We start from the raw sequence: 16,194 nt of genomic DNA, 5'->3' as shown, positions 1-16,194 counted from the left end.
CATATTTGATATATATACATATATATGGTAGCAGCACTTTTCATAATAGGCAAAAAGTAGACACAGTACTAATGTCCATCAACAGATGAATCAATAAAAAAAAAATGGCATATATCCATACAATGGAATATTATTCAGCCATCAAAGGGACTAAAGTACTGATTCATGATACAGCATGGATGATATTATACTAAGTGAGACAAACCAAACAAAAAAGTATGATTTCATTTACAGTTTTCCCGTGTCACTCAAAAAGCAGAGTGTTCCCATGAAAAGTGTCATAAAGTGAAATGGCAAATAAAGCAAAGAAGTAATTATCATTAATTTATATGAGAAAAATTTTGAGCATTCCTATATCCAAACAAATAACCTCTCTTAGGCTTTTCTGATACCTTAGGATGCATCTTGCTAATGGATGCACAAAATAAGTCGAGATAAAAGCACAGATGCTCACAGACATAGTTCAAAGCTCTGGAGTCTTGATGTTAAGACGCTGAGTGTAGTTCCCAGGGAAGGAGCATGGTGGTTGCCTCTCTTGCTGCTGGGAGTGCCCACTGCCTCTATTAATGGCTCCCTGCCAAATGATGCTGAATGCTATTTCCACTTTTTGCCTTTTTTTTGTAAAAGTGAAAGTCCTCTTAGGATTCCTTATGGCTAGCGAAAACAGGTACTAATGTAGATCTTTCGTGAAAGCAACGTGGAGTAGTACAAGCTTTTGAAAAGTGAGGGGTACCTGTATATGAAATGTCTATAATAGGAAAAATCCACATGGACAGAAATCAGATTAGAGGTTTCCAGGGGATGGGGGAAGAGGAGAATGAGGAATGACTACTTAAATGCCCCAGGTTTCTATTTGGGGTGGTGAGATTTTTCGGGAATTGGACAGTGGTGATGGTTGCACAACATTGCGAATGTACTAAAATCCAATGAACAGATGGGGGCCATTTCTAAGCAGACATTTCATAAGCCATTGTATGATTCAGCTATTCTTTTTTCTCTGCCTTGAGATCTGCAGGATCAAAAATATCATCTTCTTCTTCAGTCTGGATCCTGTAATGAAGATGACCTGGAGCTGAGCTGAAAACAGACTGAGCCACTGGGACTTAGGAGTCATTTGTTCTTGGAGCATAAATTAGCCTAAGTTAATTGACATAGCCCCCCTCATTAACTGTGTTTCACACAGAAAGTAACTCTGTTTGCACCTCAAGTTACACAAAAATATTTCTTGATGGTGGATCCTTCAGCTTCTCCCATAACCTTTCCCATCAAAGAAACTCTAATATTTTTATTATACCTGGGCATGGTCAGCAATCAGTGTCTGCTGACGGGATTAATAAAGTAAGGGCTGAAAACTCACACAAACATCTTCCATTGGTAGATCTTCCTACAAGATTTACTGACATAAAAAAATCTGAAGGTGGGAACTGGGTCAGAGGCACACCCCAGTTCAAAGATGATCTTAGAGATGAAGAGGGACCTCTAGTCTCTGGAGTTCTGAGGAAAGTTTCCTGGTTTGTGGGTACTTCTGTCATCAAGCTAAATGGACTGAAATTATTGCAGTGTAGAGCCACAGGCTTAGGATGATGGCTGTGAGGCCCATGGCAAAGGCCAGCTGGAATATTTCTCCACCTTCTGCTCCTTCCATGTCTAATGCTTTCTTGGTCTATGGAGGTAAAGAAAGATGGGTGGGGGTGCCCTCAGGAATCAGTGTGAAGATGGGGAGAAGGGAAACCAGTGCAGGGCAGAGTCCCTGGAATGAAGCAAGAGGGGCTAATCCAGGAAGAGAGGTGGAGATGGAGGGGGGCCACTGTAAAGAGAAAAGAAGGAAGGATGTGGAGAGAGGCAAGGTAGGGTTCCTCTGTGAAAGAGAGGAAGTGGAAAGAAGTTGGATAGAAAAGGATAAAGTTTCAAAGGAGGAGAGAAGAGATGGTTTAAGGCTGCCTGTGGGAGAGGGGAAATAAGCAGGGGTGCTGATCTCCATTGAGAAGGCAAGGGAGACACCAAGAAGGGTGGGAGGAATTGGGACCACACCCACTTTGCAGGTAAAAATGCTGTCTGTGATCCCAAAGGGCAGGCAGCAGAAAAAGGGACACCCTGAACAGGATCAAGTAGTTGTCAAAGTGGAGATCCAGGGACATCTCATCACCAGGGTTCTGTGGCATGACCTACAGGGCTAGGAGGGCAACAGATTGAGGTTGATCAGGGTGAGGGAAAGGATCTCATCACAGTGGCCAGAAGAATGGACAGCAGAGACCTAAATGAATGGGGACCAGGCTAAACCAACTCTGCAGATCAGAGGAACTCTGAAAGGTGGCACCACCCCAAGGTGGGACAGCCCTGCCCCCACACCACCCCACTGCCCCATTTCCTCACTGTCCTCTAGAATGCAATTTAAGTTGCCTGACTTCCCTCTCTTCTTGATTTATCCTTCCTGTTCCCCACAATCCTCCCTGACACCCAATGACCCTCTCCCTGTCCTCTCCAATACTCTTTCTGTCCCTAGTGAATTTTCTCTGTCCTCCTTTATTTTTAAAAAAATTTTTTAATGTTTATTAATTTTTGAAGGAGAGAGAGATACAGCGTGAGTGGGGGAGGGGCAGAGAGAGAGGGAGACACAGAATCAGAAGCAAGCTCCAGGCTCTAAGCTGTCAGCACAGAGACGGATGCCGAGTTTAAACTCACAAACGGTGAGATCATGACCTGAGCAGAAGTCAGACGCTTAACCAACTGAGCCACCCAGGTTCCCCATTCTCTGTCCTCCTTTAAATCCTCCCTGTCTTCCCTTCTCTTTGCACATGTATTTTCGATTTCATTTCTTCCAATTCTTTGATTTTTCCTCTCTACCATTTTTTGGGCTAATTAGCTTGTTTTAAACTTTTTGAATGTTTCAAAAATTACTTCTTGGTTTTCAGCCTTTCTTTTCTTTTTTAAAGTTTGTTTGTTTGTTTGTTTGTTTGTTTGTGTAAGTAATCTCTGCATTCAGCGTGGGCTCAAACTCACAACCCCCGAGACCAAGACCTGCATGCTCTTCTGACTGGGCCAGCTAGGTGCCCCTCAGGCTTTCTTTTCTAATGTATGCATTCACAGCTATACGTATAACTCCAAATATGGCTTTAGCTCTACTCACAATTTTTGATTTCTAGGTACATTTTGTTGAAGTATAACACACATACATACATACATACATACATACATACATACATACGTAAAAAGTACACAGATCCCAACTATATGCTACTATGCTATTCACTATTATGCTACTATTACTATTATTATTATGCTAGTATGGCTTTCACTAGTAACACACTCTTAAAACCACCACTCACAGAAATAGAAATTTCCAATATCTTAAAAGTCCTGCTCTTGTCCCATCACTATCTGCACAAATATACTTACATTTATATCACCATAGATTTGGCTATTTCAGAATTTCATATAAAAGGAATCATAAAGGATATATCTTTAAAAATTTGTTCCTCCTCTTTGCTGTACAGTATTTCCTTACATAACTATATCATAACCTATTTATTCTTTTTTTAAAGATTTTATTTTTAAGTAATCTTCATATCCAATGTGGGGCTCAAATTTACAACTCTGGGATCAAGAGTTGCATTATCTATTGACTGAGCCAGCCAGGCACCCTTATATTCTCTTTTGTATGTCAGATGTTCTAGCCTTTTGCCCACTTTGTATTTATGTCGTCTCTTTCTGGGTTATTTATGTATTCATGTATTGATATAATTCACATACCATAGACTTCACCATTTTGAAGTAGATAATTCAGTGGATTCTAGCATATTCACAAGGTTAGACAACCATCGTCACTAATTCCAGAACATTTTCATCACCCCAAAAAGGAAACTCACATCTATTAGTCACTCCCATGTCTACTCCCATCCCCTGGCCACCACTAATTTACTTTCTGTCTCTATGGATTCGTCTGTTCTGGACATTTCATGTCAACGGAATCATGCAATTTGTGGCCTTATATGTCTGACTCCTTTCACTTTGTATACTGTTTTCAATGTTCATTCACATTATAGCACAGAGAAGTACTCTATTCCTTTTTATGGCTGAGTAACATTCCATTGTATGATAATACCACACTTTGTCTATCTTCTAATGTGTTCATAGATATTTGGGTTGTTTTTACTTTTTGGCTATTATGAATAATACTGATATGACTGTTTGTTTTCATTTCTCTTGGGTATATACCTAGGACTGGAATTGCTGTTTCATACGATAACTTTATGCTTAACTTTTTTTTATATATGCTTAACTTTTTAAGGAAACACCAAACTGTTTTTAGTACAGCAGTGTACTAAGCATGTCTTTTTATTTTGATGTTTTGACATCTTGGAGCCTTGCTGACCCAGGAAAGACTTCTCCCAGAGCTAGCTAATTCCTGGAGATAGCAAATGACTCCCCTGGGACCATGCCTTTGATATGCAAACCAACCAAACCAGAGCCTACCCCTAACCACCTCCTTTGTGGGCTCTTACAGGGCTCTTACACGCCAGACCATTATCCCTCTACCTCATCATCCCAGCATCATGTACCAGATGACTAGAAACAGCCTTTATATTCAGAGCCCACTGAAATTATTAAAATGAGTCAATCTTTAGCCAGCTTGCCATGCTTTGCCATGCCTTTCTTGCCAAAACCACAAGAAAGGCCCTTGGGGCGCCATGGTGGCTCAGTAGGCTGAGTGTCTGACTCTTGATTTCAGCTCAGGTCATGATCCCAGGGGGAATCCCGTGGGATCAAGCCCTGTGTCGGGCTCCGCACTGGGCATGGAACCTGCTTAAGATTCTCTCTCTCTCTCTCTCTCTCTCTCTCTCTCTCTCTCTCTCTCTCTCTCCTTCTCCTCCTCCTCCTCCTCCTCCTCCTCCTCCTCCTCCTCTCCCCCTCTCCCCCACTCATGCACTCTCCTCTCTAAAAGAAAATGAATCTCTTGCACATATTTTCCCCTCACTTCCTCTGACTCCTGGATGACCCTGGCACTTCCCAGTGTTGTCCTGCATGGTATGGTGTGCCCTCCCTCTTAGGAACTATGAATAAAAATCTTTTTTTTTAACGCTTATTTATTTGTTGAGAGAGAGGGAGAGAGAGAGAGAGACAGAGAGCACATGCAAAGAGCAGGGGAGGGGCAGAGAGAGGAGAGAGAATTCCAAGCAGGCTCCATGCTGTCAGACCAGATCCCGACATGGGGCTTGATCTCATAGCCGTGAGATCATGACCTGAGCCAAAATCAACAGTCAGTCACTCAACTGACTGAGCCACTCAGGCGCCCCACCAGACTATCTTTTCAATGGCAGTCATCTCCTGATCTGTTGGCCCCACCATACCTGAAGAATGATAAAGTCCACATTTTAAAAGAAGCAGCTGCACCACTTCACATTCGCACCAGCAATGAATAAGGGTCCTAATTTCTCCACATCCTTACCTATGCTGCTTATTTTCTTTAAAGAAAAAAATGGGTTACTATAGCCATCCTAGTGGCTGTCAACTGATACATCACTGTGGTTCTGATTTGCATTTCCCCCAATGACTGGTGATGCTGAACATCTTTTCATGTGCTTATTGGCCACTTTTACATCTTCTTTGGAGAAATGTCGGTTGAAATCCTTTGTTCCTTTAAAAAATTGGGTTATTTGTCTAATTGTTGAATATCTTTTTTTTTTTTAAGTAAGCTTTACACCCGATGTGGGGCTTGAACTCATGACCCTGAGATCAAGAGTCACCAGCTCTACTGACTGAGCCAGCCAGGCACCCCAAATGTCTTTTTTAAAATGTTTACTTATTTTTGAGATATAGAGTGCAAGTGGGTGGAGTGAGGGCAGAGAGAGAGGGGGACAGAGGATCCGAAGCAAGCTCTGCACTGACAGCAACAAACCCGATGCAAGACTCAAACTCACCAACAGCGAGAGCATGACCTGAGCCGAAGTCAGACGTTTAACCAACTGAGCCACCAAGGTGCCCTTCTTTTTGCTTTTAAGGTGTAGAAATTCTACATGTTTTCTAGGTATAAGTCAACTTATATCCACAGCACAAGTATATTTCCCTATGCTGTGACTTTGCTTTTTTACTCTCTTAATGGCATTTTGGGAAGAATAGAAGTTATTCACTTTAATGTAGTCCATTTATCAATCTTTTCCTCATGTTTAGTTTTGTGTCCTATTTTACATTCCACATTCAGATCTGTGATCATTCTGGAATTTGTTTCTGCATATAGTGTGAAGTTGGATCTAGATTAAATTATTCCCATACAGTTACGCAATACACCCTCTGCATCATTTATTGAAAATAACATCCGATACCTACTGAACTCCAGTGCCACTTTTACCATAAATCAACTGACCACATATATGTGGGTCTGTCTAGACTGTATTGTATTAGCCAACATGTCTAGCCTTACGCCAACACCACAACATCTTAATTATTATAAAATTCTAGTAAGACTGGCCATTTGTTACTATGAGTTTGACAACTTTGTTTTTCTTCCTCAAGATTGTCTTGGTTCTTCTTAAGCCTTTGGATTTCCACATACATTTTAGAATTAGCTTAACGGTCTCCACCAAAAAAAAAAAAAAAAAATGTTCTATAGATCAACTGGGAGAGTGGATATCTTTACAATATGGTCTCCAATCCATGAACATGGTCTAATCCTTCCTTGTATTTAGGTCTTTTTAACATATTTCACTAATGTTGCATAGTTTTATGTGTAGAGGTCCCATGAGGGAGGAGGTCATAAGAACCTCCGATTTGTAGCCAAGTTGTGGGTAACCTGGGTACCTACTAATTGCAATTGGCATCTGAAGAGAAGCAGCAGTCTTGAGGGACTGAGCCCTTAACCTGTGAAATCTGATGCTATGTCCGAGTATGCAGCGTGAGAATTAAATTTCAGGACATGCAGCTGGTGCCACAGAATTTCTTGCTGTGGGAAAAATCCCTACATATTTGGTGACCAGAAATAGCAGAAGTGTCTGTAAACAATAAAGGAGACAAATAGAAACAAACACTGTTTTTCCTTATACAGATGTCAATTTGCTTTTTTCACTCTCATTTACTCATGAGTATACAGAGTTTTGCAAGAGCTACATGATGTGTGATACACAGCAACAGACTAAATGTAGAAGAATATGAGAATCCAGTATCTTCTATTCAGCCAGACAGGAAAGAGATTTGCAAAAATGTAAAACAATGCTACTCTGTTCACAAATGTTTTGAAAAATATAGTTATTTTCATGACAACAGTGTTATTTGTATCAGCATGTAAAGGATTTTTATTTTTATTTTTCAAATTAATAATTTTTTCAGTTTTTTTTTAAATTTGTTTTAACATTTATTTATTTTTGAGACACAGAGAGACAGAGCATGAATGGGGGAGGGTCAGAGAGACAGGGAGACACAGAATCGGAAGCAGGCTCCAGGCTCCGAGCCATCAGCCCAGAGCCCGACGCGGGGCTCGAACTCACGGACCGCGACATCGTGACCTGAGCCGAAGTCGGACGCTCAACCGACTGAGCCACCCAGACGCCCCTAATTTTTTCGGTTTTAATCCCAGTACAGAAAATACCAATAGATACAACTCATATAAGCAAAAGCTTCAGGTGAATTCTCAAAAAATTTAAGAGTGAAAGGGGTCCTGAGACCAAAGTATTTGAGAACTGATATTTTAGAGTCATCATCAGTCCTTAGGTCATGCTCCCCTGCCAGTCAGTAACAGGCACCCTGTGTGCCCTCACCTGCCAGCAGTGCCACACACTGGACATCTGCGGAACTGCAGGGCATCCACTACTTGTGGTCCTACCTACTCATTAGGATGTACCTTATCTTCAGAGGTCTGAGCATCAGTCATGCAGCTCCCCCTTCTCTAAGTCCTGTAACACCACCTCTTCCCTATTGTATTCCAGGTCTAGAAGTAGGAGTGGAGTTACCTTAGCCTTTACCTTTTGCTCTTACAGGATTCCAATCCCTGTTTTAAATCCCCTTTGTTGGGAATACCTATGGTGTCTATTTTTCTGACTGAACTCTGATTGATATGCCTGCTATACTGAATATCCTCTCTTTAGATGGCTCTGAGAGGGCCCTGTAGCCCTATAAGAAGCTTCCCTTCTTAAGCTAGCTTTGGGGGGTGTTTTTTCCTTGCAATGAAACCATCTGTGATTAAGGCATAGGGTCCATGTTTTACCTGCATCCAGACACATTCCATCCCTCCTTCCCAATGTGAAGAGGGTGAGGGATGGTTCCCATATGCTCTGAATCACATTATTCTCCTCCTCCTCCTCCTTCCTCTTTTCCTCCTCCTTCACCAAAACCACCACCATCATCACCATCATCATCACCATGTTATATAATACTCACTATGTGCCAGGCACAGTTCTAAGCATTTTACATACATTAGCTTACTTAATCCTCTAAAAGAGGATTAATCCAACTAAATGAGGGAGAAACCATTATCATCCCTATTTTATTTTGTTTTTATTTATTTTTTATTTTTGAGAGAGAGAGAGAGCCCATGCACGCATGTGCCCACAAGCCAGGGAGGGGCAGAGAGAGGGAGAGAGAGAATCCGAAGCAGGCTCTGCACTGTCAGTGCAGAACCCGATGCAGGGCTTGAACCCATGAACCACAAGATCATGACCTGAGCCAAAGTCAAGAGTCAGAGGCTTAACCGACTGAGCCACCCGGGCACCCCAGGAGAGAGAGAATCTTAAGCAGGCTCCATGCCCAGCACAGAGCCTGATGCAGGGCTCAATCCCACCACTCTGGGATCATGACCTGAGCCAAAATCGAGTCAGAGGCTCAACAAAGCCATCCAGGTGCTGCATTATTAACCCTATTTTAAAGGTAAGAAAACATGCACAAAGAGATTAAGTGACTTGCGCATGGCAACACATCAAGTTAGTGGCATGCCAGGAATTCAAGCCTAGGTAGCCTGGTTCCAAGGCCCAGGCATATTGATTCAGTTCACATTTATTGGGCACTTACTTTATGTCAGTTCCTGTTCTAGATATTAAGGCTATAGGGAGAACAAACAAATGTCCTCAGCTTTACTAAACCATCTCTCCCACATCTCCATCCCCTCTCTCACTGGCACATTGTCTATCTCATCTTTCCCACCAAAACCAAAACAAACAAAACCTCAAAACCCACTCCCCTAAACCCCTGAATCCCCTTCAAACTATGAATCTGGGTTTGATTGTTGGTTCATTCATAATTACAGAGACAAAAGGAGAGGCAGAACATGGGGCCATGCTACTATCTTTTCAGAATTTCCATCCAATGGAATATTCCCAAGTCCCTCCCATCTTAAAAAAAAAAAAATCACTCTCACTCCTCTGCTCCTACCCCAGTACTGACTTTCTTGGCCCTTCATCAACAAGCTTCTTTAAAAAAATGTCTATATCATTTCCACTTCCACACCTCACAATCAATCCATGGCTCTCTGAAACTGGGCATTGGCCCTGTTGTGCCCCAGAAACTGGAACCCACATTCTTCTCAGGCTTTCCTTTCTCCTTCACCTCCAGAGTTTTGGAAAGTGATATCTACACTCTGTCTACACTCCCCTCTTCTTTTTTTAAATGTTTATTTATTTTTGAGAGAGAGAGAGAGCTGGGGAAGGGTGGAAAGAGAGGGAGATACAGAATCTGAAGCAGGCTTCAGGTTCTGAGCTGTCAGCACAGAGCCTGACACGGGGCTCAAACTCACAAACCATGAGATCATGACCTGAGCCGAAGTCCAACACTTAACTGACTGAGCCACCCAGGCTCCCCTATACTCCCCTCTTCTTGTAAACCATTTGGGTCCCTGCAATATGGCACCTGTTCCCTCTTGCCCATTGATCCTCTGAAATTGCCTTCACCAAAGGTATTAACACCTTTCTGCCCTTAAATCCAGAGGATACACCTCGTATCTTGACATGCTTGTCCATGCCCTCCTTTCTGAGACCTTTCCTGGCCCTTTCCCAATTCTGGCCCAGATGCCTCCCTTCCTCTTGCACTCCCCAGAGCCATGGGGCACTCTGGAAAGCTGGCACCAAGGGTACTGGAGGAGGCTTCCTGGGGACCAATACCTTTCCAGACTTGCCCCTGAAGATGAAGCCAATCAGAAAGCAGGTCCTCTAGGCATACTTAGGTGAGTAGTCAGCATGTTGTTTGATGAACCAGTCAGGAGTTTAAAGTAAAGATAGAGTTAGAGCTTGACTATCTCAATCATGGAAAGGCAAGTGATACCTTCAGACTTGTAGCTGACTACAACTCAGAAGGAGGTAGCTTGTCCCTTCCTACTAAGGACTCTGACAAAATCCTTCACTTTCTGGAAACAGAAACCCAACTTCCCAAACCAAGAAAGCTACTATGCACAGGAAGGACAAAAAAAAAAAAGTAAAAGAGAGAATGAAAGAAGAAAACAACAGGAAACAAGAGATACACAGTAAAGAGGGATACTCATCAAATCTGCCCACTGTCTTTAGTCATCATAACCTTCTCTTTAGGAATCCCAGCTGTTGTCTACACTGTGAAGACTGGGCACTGTCACCACTGCCCAAGACCTAACCTCCTGAGTATACCAGGAGCATCTATTTCTCCACTCTCCATTCCTGCATCTATTTCTTCCCAGAACTGACCACTGGAGGTGGGAGATGTCCTGGCTCTGCTATCTTCATGGAAATCCTCAATAGTTCTCTCAATTCATTCTATAAAGCCACACATTCCTTCTACCATCATGCCCCAAGAGATTGAGAAAGCACCTTGGAAGTAAACTGTTACACAGCAAGGACAAATTCATGTCAAATGCTTTTCTTGAGTATTTATGCCATTATATGTACATAAATGCAGTTTCTATGTTCAGTCTCTTGTTGGTTAGGTGACTCTCCAGCCAAGGGACCCACCAGCTAAAGATCACTGCAGTTGAAGGACTCACCTGACAAGGGATACATGGGCTCAGGAATTCAGAACCCAGACAAGTTACCATACCAAAGCCACCTCAGACAAAATATTCACTAGGTAAGAGAAACTCACCACCAACCCAAGGTTCTCACCATCCAAGGGACCTCCTGGAAACCAATATACATTTTTCATCCCACCCAACATTGAATTCTTTCCCCCCTCACCTCATATTTTTTTTTTATCTGGAATATCCACCTTGCCCTTTAAAATGCTCCGAGATAATTCATTCTGTCAAGCAGAAGACTAGTTACCAATACAAGGAGAGGGTAACAAAGATCATTACAATGCCAACCACCAGAAATAGAAGTCCAAACACTTCTTCCCACTGCATTTTGGTATCAGAGTTGCCAAGGAAAATACAACACAGTAAAGTACTGGATGGGGCACTTTTACTCACATAAAGAAGAGAAAGAGCAAGATCAGCTCCAATAGTGGGTGTCTGGGCAGCAGGTGCAATTAGCCTTTATGAACTCCTCTTGTGCCACAGTGGAAGGACCCTGATCCCCGCCTTCATGGAGTCTGAAATACTAAAACCTGGGGTTGTACCTGAGAACACAGGTACTTAAGCAGAACAAAGGAATATACAATGAGCCTGAAACAAGGAAAAATATTCCCACACAAGGTGATAAGCCTTGCATACACTGTGTGGGCTCTTTATCTCTTGGTCAGAAAGTGTTTCAGGCCCAAGACCCATTCTTATGTGGCAAGGGGATATTGGAAGACTGTGTACATGAGATCGCTTTTCCTAACACATTTCATGAAGACTTTCCTGGCCCCTGGGTTGTGTGTGTTGCTGCTGTTCTTGGTGCTTCTAGGTCTTTGCCTGTGCTTAAACACAGCTGTGTCATTGACAAACCACAAACTTAGTTACTAAGTCACAGTTCTGTAGATCAGAATGGCTAGATTCTCTAGAATGCTCAGGATCTCACAAGGCTAAAATCAAGGTGTTGACCAGTCTGTGTTCTCATCTGGAGCTAGGATCATCTCCCAATCAAATATGGTCATAACAGGATTCAGATCCTTACTATTATAGAACTGAGGTCCCATTTCCTTGCTAGCTATCAGTTGGGAGCCACTTCAGATAGGGGCTGCCTGCATTCCTTGCTATGGAGTCTCCTCCACTTTCAAGCTAGCAATGGAGAATCTCCTTTGACTTCACTCCATCCCATGCCTTGAATCATTTTTGCCAGTAAGATGTTGTCCCTTTTAAGAAGTCACTGGATTAGTGTCCCATGGAGGACATTTTCCCTCTCTTAAAGTTAACTGATTGGGGAATTTAACTACAGATACAAAATCCCTCCACAGCAGCACATAGATTAGTACTTGAATGAACAACTGGGAAAAAGTGTGTGTACACCAGGGAGCAGGAATCTTGGGGCCATCTTAGAACTCTACCTACCACTATGGTGATTTCCCATTTCCATCATTTCATCCACACTTATTAAATGACATTCTACTTTTAAGACCTTCCCCCTTTTCACCTTCTTTCTCTTTCAGTCAGTATAGACTAAAGAATTCTTTTCTAATTCAATATTTTATAATCTGTTATTGACACTATTCCTTTTCCTTCCCTTCTGTTTGTAATCTCCTAGTTTTCTTACAAGGCTTGTCTACTTCCTCTCTTCCATCTAGAGAGGTAACTCTGGTACTGCCCTCCTGTAGCAGACTGGGGTCTGCAACAAGGAGGAGCCAGGATCCCATCTTACAGTTTCCAACAAATCCCTATCAGGACGGGTGGAGCCAATGTCCTGATAGAGGATGGAACCCAGCTCCAAGCTCCGAGTCCAGGAGAAGCAGAGAATTGTGGGACCACGCCCCCTTATGCAGACAGCCAATCAGGACTTGAGGCACTGGTTTCTCCATTGTGAAGAAGTGGCCTTTAACGTTTGGAGTCTTGGGATGCTGGAGTCTTGGTTTTAAACTAGGGGAGGTATAGTGGGCTTGGCTCTCTGTTTTCAAGACACTCAGGATCTGTCTTTGTCTGGGTGGAAAGATCATGCCCCCAAAACACGCCCCACCTGTTGCAGGAGGTCCGCCTGCTTCAAAAGGCGCGGCTGCTGCAAAAGGCCCGCCGGCTGCAGGAGCCCCGCCGGCTGCAGGCGCCCCTGAGAAGCCGCCAGAGGAAACACAGACACCTGAAGAACTGGCATTTTATGCCCCGAATTACTTATGTTTGACCATCCTGGCCGTAATTTTGTTCCCTCCCCTGGGATTAATAGCTATATTCTTCAGTTACAAGGTAAAACAACACCTATGTGATGGCCCATCCTGCCCTCTACCTGCCCCTTACACCTGTTTCTGCCCTGGGACCTGGATAGGGGCTTTCCCTCAGTGACCATTGGTCCCCAGCCCTTCCCCAAGGGTATCACAAGGCTAGACTCAGAAACCCATACCTAAAGCTCCCATCCCTACAGACTTCGCAGGCCAACAAGAACAGCGAATGGGAAGATGCTTACCTCAACTCAGGCCGAACTGGCTGGCTGGATGTATTTGCCATACTCATTGGTTTAGGCATCATTTATGCCTATACCCTATTTATGTGAAGGCCAGGCCAAGTAGTCCATGAGTCCACCTCAAATAGGACTTACCCACCAAGGCCCTAACCAACCAAATCAGCCACCATGCAAGAAACCAACAGCCAAGACATCTTCTAGCCAGAAAACCTATTGGCCAAGGAACTCAACATCCAAGCAACCCACTAGCCCAGGGACATCATACTACTTCATCCTTTTCGCTGCTGGAGCCATCGTCATCCACCTTGAGGGTCCTCACTTTCATGCCCTAGATGTGCTTAGCTCCATGATACTTGGATGCTCTTTCAGAAAAAAAAAAATTATTTAAACCAATAAAAATATGAAGGGAATGTTCCAGCTTCTCATGTGTGTGCATGTGTTTATTTGTTTCTGAGTCAGTGTCTGTGTTTTGCTGGAGCTATGTGTTTCATATCCCTGCTTTTTCTAGGCAAACAGAACCTTCCTTCAACTTTTGAGATCCAAAAGTCAAATTGTTAAGGGAAGAATGGAAAGACTTCAAGAAATAAACAATAGATTTGGTGCAAGAGCTAATGAAGATCACCCCTCCCCCCAATCCTGAAAGGAATAGAGGAAGTAGAGAAAGAGAGATTACATGCAAGTACAACCCTAAGGAGAGTTGCATCTCAGGAAGGGGTGAGGTGTCAAACACCCCAGATACTATTTGTATTACCTCTTCACAAATAAGTCCCATAGAGGCTCCAAGGTCGCAAAGAAAATATGCTGCATGGTAGGGAGGTCTAGGAAGAAATGACCTTAGACAGCCAAGTAGGGTAGCCCATGTCTCAACTTGGTGAGAAGGAGGTGGGGTCTACAGAAATGCAAAGTACCAGGGTGGGAATGACTAGCAGAGGGGAGCCAGGGATAACACAGGAGCCATCTTGAATGAAGGAAAACAGAGATCTAGGCTGACACAATGGATAACAAACATCGAGGGGTTCCTACTGGTACCCTAACTTCACGAACAACCCCAAATTCAGACCAGAAACCCTAGACTTAGTAGAATTAAATTTCCACAATGAAGGAGAATGGGGATTACCAATAGAAAGGAGGTTAAGTAGCTGTGAAAAAGACTGCTAACTCTACCAAGGGTCATCTTTTCCTCCCAGGAGCACAACTCAGCCACATTTCCTAGGTTCCCCTGTGTGGCCATGAGACTGTCTTTGGCTCTATGGAATCACTTCTATCAGAAGTCATGTGTGCCACAAACAGTCCTGGCTTTGAAACATCTCCCATGGGCACTCTCCTCCATACTCTTCTTCCCCTAGCTGACTGGCCAAGTGACACCCATGGTGCTTTGAAGGCCACAAGTTATAGAGAGGAAGAACTCCCATCAGCCTTGGTCTCTGAACCACTGTAGGAACAGTCACTGTTTCCCCAACTGCCCCCCTGGTTGAGCAGAAAATACGTATTTTGCCATCACGTGTCTGGTCTATTTCATAACTCAATTCACCCTAACTAGTGAAGATGCTGGAAAATAGAGTTACATTTCTCAGACATCTGGGATTGCTACTTGAAATTCATGCCCAACAGACAGACCCATTTTGTTGGGCAGTTTATAGGAAATAATGAACGAAGGAAACAACAAAGGTCTTAGTCCATAGTTAACCTTAATCTTAACGGTCATGATGCTGTGTCTGTTTCCTACAAGATCCTGGGTATCTATGTGAATTACATGTGCTTATGGGACAGTGCTCCATGTTTTGGGTGTGTCTGGAGAGGGGATTATTCCTGGTTGTCTGCTATGTTAGTGGGCCTAGAAGGTCAGCCATCCCTGTCCCTCCCCAGAGAAGCCCAGAATGCTGGGCCTGTCACATTCAGCTGCAAAGCCATGTGGAATCAGAATGGCCCATGTCGGCATGAACAGCCAGGTTCAAAAAAGTCACACTGTGCTACAAGACTTGGAAATCCAGCCAATCTTCTCTACTCCAGCTCTCTGACTCCCTCTAACCTGTATTCCACTCTCAGGCATTTATCTGGTATTTATCATTCATGTAAATATAAAACAAACAAAATTTGTAGTCTTGCATCTTGAAACATCATCATTTGAATTACTATAATGACACATGCAGATTTAACAATTTTATTCACTCTTCTCTCTCTCCACTATCTCCCACAGAATGAGATGACAATTTTTAACTCAATTTACAGGCTTTCCATTTCATTATGCCTGTATAAGTAGACTCCATTACTGGACTACCATGGTGATTACGTACTCTTGCTGAACTCATATTTGAACTCAGGACCCAATCAATCCTTCTGCCTGTAATCCTTCAGATTTTTCTTCCTTTTCTTCTTCTTCTGCCTCCTCTTCCTCTACCTTCTTCTCTTCCACATCCTGCCCCTCCTGCCCCTCCTGATCTTCACTTTGTTTGTTCTACTTCCTCAGTTATCTATGTGCCCCTTCACTAATCATTCCCAAACTCTCCAGAAGAATTCTATCACTGCTTTCAACAGAATTTCCCCATGGTCCAGTAGGCCAGGTAATTTTTCAATTCTCTTTCTCCCTTGGATCATTAAACCTTGGATCATTTATTTACTTGGGATTTTTTAATTTACACAACATTCACAAAAATACACCCACAAGTAATACAAAGAGTATGGAAGAGCTCACTTCATGGCTGGATGTAGTATCATTTTCCTCTCTCAAAGGTAATTGCTGTCAATATTTTGTTGTAACTCTTTCTAGTTACCTTTCTATGCATTTCCA

The 16,194-nt window shown here is 43.0% G+C and overlaps 2 protein-coding genes across 7 annotated transcripts in view; one reads left to right on the top strand and one right to left on the bottom strand.

The window, feature by feature from the left end:
• ATP4A (ATPase H+/K+ transporting subunit alpha) overlaps nucleotides 1-16,194 on the bottom strand; it is a 98,598-nt gene that overhangs the window by 43,527 nt on the left and 38,877 nt on the right. The window lies entirely within an intron of this gene.
• On the top strand, nucleotides 12,820-13,828 carry PMIS2 (PMIS2 transmembrane protein). 2 transcript variants are annotated; one of them, XM_058709283.1, is made up of 3 exons: nucleotides 12,821-12,983; nucleotides 13,020-13,192; nucleotides 13,368-13,828. In XM_058709283.1, the coding sequence occupies exons 1-3, from the start codon at nucleotides 12,950-12,952 to the stop codon at nucleotides 13,494-13,496; spliced, it is 336 nt and encodes a 111-aa protein (XP_058565266.1). In that variant the 5' UTR covers nucleotides 12,821-12,949; the 3' UTR covers nucleotides 13,497-13,828. The 2 variants fall into 2 exon arrangements, with proteins under 2 accessions (XP_058565265.1, XP_058565266.1); XM_058709282.1 differs by having other exon boundaries at nucleotides 12,820-13,192.

This window comes from Neofelis nebulosa, chromosome 17 (genome assembly GCF_028018385.1).
Source record: "Neofelis nebulosa isolate mNeoNeb1 chromosome 17, mNeoNeb1.pri, whole genome shotgun sequence".
Taxonomy (NCBI): Eukaryota; Metazoa; Chordata; class Mammalia; order Carnivora; family Felidae; genus Neofelis; species Neofelis nebulosa.
This window is presented reverse-complemented; position numbering and strand designations above follow the sequence as displayed.